Raw genomic sequence first — 7,028 nt, 5'->3', positions numbered from 1 at the left:
CATGATCAACGGGGACATGTGCCAGAGACTCGACTTCCACACCTGCAGCCCAAGGGGGGACCAGTGTTCGTGATGCTGGGAAGACAACAGCTGTGGTGCAGGGGACTTCTCTCCCATAATGTGGGTCGCCGAATCTTGGGATGGCTACTTGCAATGCAGTTTACTTTCCTCCAAGCCGGTCACTCAGAGAAAGCGATGTGGTAATTAACAAGAAGTGAGCATCCCCCACACGCAGCTGGACAGAAAGGGTTTTGTGCAGGTGTGTCACAGGCACTCAGCCTGGTGGATGATACCCCAAGCCTGTGGGCTCGATGGCCACCTAACAGCCTCATATGGGGCACCCAAGCCTCAGGTCAGAGCCCAGCTCCCCAGCCCACACGCAAACCTACTGAGAAGATGTTGGTGGCAGAGACAATAGCGGGAAAACCACAGACAAACCAGAAACCCTTTTGAATTGTTTCCATTTCCTCCCCAACTTGACTGTTTACTAGAAGTGACCATGACTTTATTTCCCCGCCTGACCTGTAAATGAAACTCAAAGCCAGCAGGGCCCAGCTAGCCATCACAGCATCTCCTAACTAAGCATCGTGCTGTGTGGAGCCAAATTCTACTGGGAAATGCATGGGGTTGCCATGAGTTTGAATGAATTGCCCAGGCGAGGTCTCTGTGCTGTTTGGAGGGCAGTGGGTTGGCGAGAGCAGCCATCGGATGGAAGCATGCACGGCTTGACCCTCTCTTTCGGTACAAGGCAGGGTGTTTCTAAAACGTGCACATTACTCTGAGAGCCCATGTGTGTGAGAGCAAGGCTTCTAAGAGGCAGGACATGGCAGGAAGTAACTGAAGCCACCTGCAGGGACACCGCTACCCCTCCTACCCGGTATCCAAGCCCAAGGCGGCAGGCATCACGGAGGCAGAGACAGTGCAGGGCAGGGCCCACAACTTCCCGTTCTGGCTGGTTTTCCAACTCTACAATGCTTCCGTTCCAGGAGCCAGAGCATGCCACCCTCTCCAACTCCGGAGTCGACCTGTCTGTCGGTGGTAGGGTTTCCATGAGTGGTTGGTAAAACAGAGGGTTGCTAACGGTGTGGGAGGCCCTGGGTCAGATGGACTGACAAAGTTGCCAAAACAAGGGGCTCAAACATAGCAACAACGGGGCTGAGGATGCACCGTTCATGTACAGTTGCCACGGTGTGGGAGGAGCTGACGTGATGGCAGCCACCACCACCACCATGGGTGACCACCGAGAGCCCTCCTGGCCAGTCCCTGAGCATAAAGTAGCATGAGCCCACCGAGGAGCACCAAATGGTGTGGGTGCAGGTGTGAGAGAGGTGGAAGGTTTGAGGAGCGCCCTCCGATAGGTTCTTAGTCCTTCTCAAAGGGAGCGTGGTTGATGGCCACCTTTCATTCTGCTCTCCCGCCTTGTCCTACCGCACTGCCGCGCACGCACGTAGGGACGTAAAGGAGGAGGTCAGCGGAGGGGACGAAGGAAAGGTAGGATTCTGAAAACCCAGGATCAGACACAGGGCACTATTCTTTTCTCATAAAAGGAAGAATTGAACCCAAACCTAATTTGCTTTGAAACTTAAACTGCAAAACACACGTCCTAAACATCATAGATCAAAATGTCACGGGTGTCCAAGACAGAAGCTAACATCACCGAGACAAATGGGCCGCGCAGCAGCCCTGGGGATGTTCAGAGACAGGCACAAGGCATCACAAGACTGGGTACCATTTGGGGTTAAGCGGGTTCACTCTATGAGCATCATTTCCCACCGAGTGGGCAGGGGAGGCAAATACACGGAACACATTCTTTTGGTAGCTTGATCTCCCTCTCAACTGTGAAGCAAAACAGAGAAGAGCCCAGCTTCATTTCATGCGCTTTGCAACATCTGAGTATGCGTGCACAATCTCCTGGTCGGCCGGACAGGTGTTTGTGAACTCATCCCTAGCGTAGGCATTGTTCAAGTATCTCCAGAGGCCAGTCATTTCGGGCGGAAATTCAAAATCTCTGTATCTCTTGGCCACGATCTGAAAATGAAGAGGAAATCGTCAGGAAAGGGGAAAACCCACGAAAGGAGGAGCCAAATCAGACAATCCATTCTTTGGAGGTAATCTATTCCCTTCCTCGAGACTGGATGCCACCTTACAGGCCTCAGGGCCACCCCGGGTCAGACTTGCACACCGTGGCATCTGGGAATAGAAAGGGGATCAACAAACCGGGCTCCACACCACCCTGTCCTACCAATTCATCACAGACGGGCTTTGTGATCCGCCGGTCTGGAGCAGCTCTGTGGTCTGGCTGCGCGCTCATGTGTGGTCCCAGCTTCCTCTTCGTGTGTTCCGTTGCTGTGCTATTTGGTGCACTGAGACCCAACACAGATCTTCAGGTGTGACGGGGCTAGTGAGCATCACTGAAAAGAACCATTTCCCTCCTTCCTTGCTGAGCCAGCCTGGGATGCATGATGGTTCAACTCAGTTTTTAAAAGTGCTCAGATCGATCCCCTTGCAGAGGGGTCTCGGGGAGGAGATGAGCCAGTCAGGGTGCGATGTTACAATGATGAGAAATACAACCTTCCTCTAGTTCCTAAAGGTTTCCTCCCCGCTCCCACTACCATGACTCGAATTCTATCTTGCAAGACTGGCTAGACCAGAGGAGGTACACTGGTACAGATAGGAACTGAAAATACAGGGAATCCAGGACGGATGAGCCCTATAGGACCAGTGGTGTGAGTGGCAAAACAGGGAGGGTAAAGGGAGAATGGGTAGGAAAGAGGGAACCGATTACATGGAACTGTGTGTGACCTCCTCCCTGGGGGACAGACAACCGAAAAGTGGATGAAGGGAGACGTCGGACAGGGCAAGATATGACAAAATACCCATTTCTAAACTATCAAGGGCTCATGCGGGAAGGGGAAGCGGGGAGGGAGGGGAAAAATGAGGACCTAATGTCGGGGGTATAAATGGAGAGAAAATGTTTTGAGAAACGATGTCCAAATGCGCTTTACACAATTGATGTGTGTATGGATTGGGATAACAGTTGTATGAGCCCCTAATAAAATGTTAAAAAAAAAAAAGTGCTCAGATCTAATCTCATGAAATTTCTGTTTTCATATCAAACAACAAAACAGTTTCCATTGAGGTAACGGCAACTCGTGGTGCACCTCCTTCTGTGTGTCAGAGTAGAAGGGGCTCCTCAGGGGCTCCGTGGCTTTGACCTTATCAAAGCAGATCACCAGGCCTCTCTCCTGAGATGTCTGTGGTCAGTTGAATTATGACGTTGGCAAAGAATACTGGAAGCATCCTCTTGAATTGCCAGAGAAGACCTTAACATTCCACACCTTATCACTGGTTTCCCCTTTGACCCATTTTAAACTTGCCCTATGGTTTATTGGTTTCTACTTTCTTTGGGATTGTAGTTTATCTTTCTTTGTGCTTTTTTTCCCCCCATTTCTTTTTCTTTATCAGGGGAGAGCGCGAACGGAGGCCCCCACTACCACAAATTATGCAGTCGAGTTTCCCACATTTGGGGAAATCGCAGGGGTCAGCACATCCGGAGTGCAATGGATAAGCCTCACCCTGGGAAAACCACCTGCGTGATCATGGTATCTCCCCTGCCAGGTATGTGCTTTGGTTACTGCTATGGTGGTGGTGGGTTTGCGTGTGTGTGGGTAGGGGGGGTATGCTATTCTTTATGTTAAATCCAGGTTAGATAAATCTATAGAGATGGCAAGTAGACTAATGGTTTCTTAAGAGTTGTGGCAGGGAAGGTTGAGGGAAATGGGGAGCTAATAATAATGAGCACAGGAGTGAAGAAAATGCTCGAAAATTGTGGTGATGATTGCGCAACTCTTTTTAACGTGTCAAAACCACTGAATTGCATAATATGTGAATCATATGTCAATAAAACTATTTAAAAACAGGGCTTATTATATCACTTATCTGTTAGTTTGTCAAATGGGGGTTGCTTGTGCATTGTTCTCATACTAGAAGCTATGCCACTGATACGTCAGATGTCAACAGGGTCACCCCACGGTGGACAGATTTCAGCAGCGCTTCCAGACTAAGACCACTAAGAGGAAGGACCGGTGATTTTACTTCTAAAAGAAAAAATGGCCAATGAAACTCTTCTTACTCACAGTAGAACGTGTTATCTGCTACAGTGCTGAAAGCTGGGCCCTGCTGATAAAAAGGCACTCAGAATACAACTCCTGGAAAGCTGCCTCGTCAAAAGTCAGCCTGACAGACATGGAGGGACTCACATGTTGGGGCCCGCCCCTGCTGATGTGGTGCAGCTCACAGTGAGAACAGACAGCCGAACTGCCCACCGGCAATCAGAATGTGGGGTGGACAGAGAGAGAATGCATCTAGGGAGACTGGACGTTGTGGACAATGGGATGAAATGCAGAAAGAACTACACCCGAGGCATCCATGCACTGAAAGGACTGGTATTGGCCACTGTGACTCCGTCCTCCGTCCCCTACTCAGTGGGGCATGAAGGACAGCCCTGGACCTTCAGCAAACAGAACTTTCAAGACCTGTCTCACTGGTGGTGAGGCGCCGTCGAGTTGGTTCGCGTGATCTGAAGGACAACAGAAAGAAACACTGCCCCGTGCGGCGCCATCCTCACATTGCTCAGTTTGAGCCACAGTTGCAGCCACTGTGTCACTCCAGCTTGTTGGGGGTCTTCCTCGTTTTTTTGCTGACCCTCAACTTTACCAAGCAGGATGGCCTTTTCGAGAGACTGGTCTCTCGTGACAACATGTGCAGAGTCTGTGCCAACCATAGGATTATGTTCACACAACTGCAAGGAAGACCAGTTAATGTGACTGTCACTCAAATGTACAAACCCTAATGACAAGGATAAAGAAATAGAAGAATTTTACCAACTTCAGCTTAAACTTGATCAAGTCTGCAGATTAAGATGTTTTATAAGCATTAGTGGTTGGAATGAATGTGCTGGAGACAAAGAAGAAGGATCCTTAGTTGGGAAATATGTCCTTAGTGATAAGCATGATGGTGGAGTTACAGGGCAGAATTTCCCCAGGCCAGTGATTTATTCAGTGCATATCCTCCTTTTTCCAACAACACAAATGGTGGCTATCCACATGGCCCTCACCAGATGGCACACAGAGGAATCAGATTGATCATATGACGGAAGGAGATGGCAGAAGCCCTCAGTTGGATCAGTCTAAACACGGCCAGGAGCTGGCTTAGAATATAGGCAAGCTCAAGTGGATGCGGAACAATGTTACAACAATTCCATGAGAGCCGATGTATGACCAAGAGTCTATCCCACCCAGGGCTAACAGGCCATCTCAAGAACAGACTTGATGCATTCCGCATGACTGCCCAAAGGTCGGACAAGCTGTAGGCTGCCCTCCAGGTTTCATACATGGAAAAGGCCACTGGACAGTTAGGAAGGGAGAAAAGATCAAAAACAGAGGTCAGAAGAGACTCAGAAACGGGAGGCGCTAAAGCACAAGGGAAGGGGCGATGAGATAAAAAGGGCAGAACAAGAAAGTGGTGCGTGCCGGCGAGAAGGCAAAGCAGGCACTATCATGAAATCTGCAAGCCCCGGAGCTGGGAACCAAAGAGCAAAGGCCTGCACGGCATGTCCTAAGCTGAAAGAACTGAAGAGAAAACGCAAGCCTCGCGGGCGGCAACCTCGGTGCATTCCCCGGACCAAGTCTGGAAGGGCTTAGGATGTGTTACAAACACTGACTGTACCCAAAGCACTTGGCTGGCATGTGTTTCCCATGAGTAAGGAGCAACAACATTGTAGGAGGAAGTCCAACCTGAACTCAAGGCCCCAAGGCAGGAGCCAAAGTCAGGGCCGCAGGTACTAAGAGAATACAAATGGATGAGACGTCTCAGCACATGGATGCAACACTGGACTTGCTCGCTAACCTAGGTCAAGAAATTTGGAAGCTATTTCCCGGTCAGCCATCTAGAAGAGATCCATTACACAGAAGAGATCCATTACACAGCCGTCTAGAAGAGATCCACTACATTGATCAACAGAGTGTGGAAATTATTCGATAACATCACATGCAAGTAAAATTTTTCTGAAGTCAATTAAAAAGAACAAAACGTTTTGTAGCAGTACATCGAATGACAGGCAGCTGCCGGGAGAGGATATGAAATAAGGGACATTGTTGTTGATGTCAGGTGACTCTTGGCTGAAGGCAGAGCATACCAGAAAGCTGGTTACCTGTGCTTTACTGACTATGCAAAGGCATTTGACGATGTGGATCCCAACACACTTTGATAACATGTCAAAGCCTGGGGATTACAGAACACTATGCTCACGGACAACCTGTATGTAGACCAAGAGGTAGTCACGGGGGTCCTGCCTGGGTTAAAATCAGAAAGGGTGTGCACCACAGGGGTGTGGTTTTCCCGTACTTATTCCATCTGTCTGCTGAGCGAGCAGTCTGAGAAAAGGGACTAGCTGCAGAACGCGCAGTCAGGATCGCAGGAAGACTCACTGACAACCTTCCAACATGCTGATGGCATCTCCTTCCTTGCGGAGAGCCAGGACTTAAAGCACTTGTCGAAGAAGATCAAAGACTACAGCCTTTAGGACATACTTCACCTCAACATAAAGAAAACAAAAATCCTCACAACTGGACCAATAGGTACCATCATGGGAAGCAGAGAAAAGCTCATCTTACTGGGATCCACGAGCATTGCTCATGGAAGCACCAGTCCAGAGATTCCAGGATGAGTAAATGTATGACAAATCTATTCCCTCGGGCCAATCTCACTCAAGACTTGTTTAAAGTGTTCAAGAGGAGACAGGTCCCTTGAGGGCTGAGGCGTGCCTGGCCCAATCCTTGCTAGTTGAGATCCCCTCCCACGCAGGGGAAAGCCGGGCGCAGAGCGAGGACGAGCAGAGAAGAGGGGCGCATCTGAGTGACGACGATGACAAACAATGCAGACTATAACACGGACAGTCAGGAGGACAAACGTCATTCTCGGGAAGAAGAAGTATAGCCAGAACGTTCCTGAGAAGCTGGGGGGTTGAG

General features: G+C 49.6%; 1 protein-coding gene and 1 non-coding gene across 2 annotated transcripts in view; both read right to left on the bottom strand.

The window, feature by feature from the left end:
* Window positions 1–1,849: 1,849 nt before the first annotated feature.
* CLIC6 (chloride intracellular channel 6) overlaps window positions 1,850–7,028 on the bottom strand; it is a 53,727-nt gene continuing 48,548 nt past the window's right edge. Inside the window, exon 6 of the mRNA XM_004696948.2 lies at window positions 1,850–2,028. Within this exon, the coding sequence (XP_004697005.1) occupies window positions 1,867–2,028 (162 nt within the window). The 3' untranslated portion in view covers window positions 1,850–1,866. The remainder of the gene's footprint in view (window positions 2,029–7,028) is intronic.
* On the bottom strand, window positions 3,463–3,626 carry LOC115873571. The gene has a single exon (XR_004048471.1). It is a non-coding gene; the product is annotated as a U1 spliceosomal RNA (small nuclear RNA).

The sequence above is a fragment of the Echinops telfairi genome, unplaced genomic scaffold, assembly GCF_000313985.2.
Source record: "Echinops telfairi isolate 266 unplaced genomic scaffold, ASM31398v2 ScPeMD7_7469;HRSCAF=8507_0, whole genome shotgun sequence".
Taxonomy (NCBI): Eukaryota; Metazoa; Chordata; class Mammalia; order Afrosoricida; family Tenrecidae; genus Echinops; species Echinops telfairi.
This window is presented reverse-complemented; position numbering and strand designations above follow the sequence as displayed.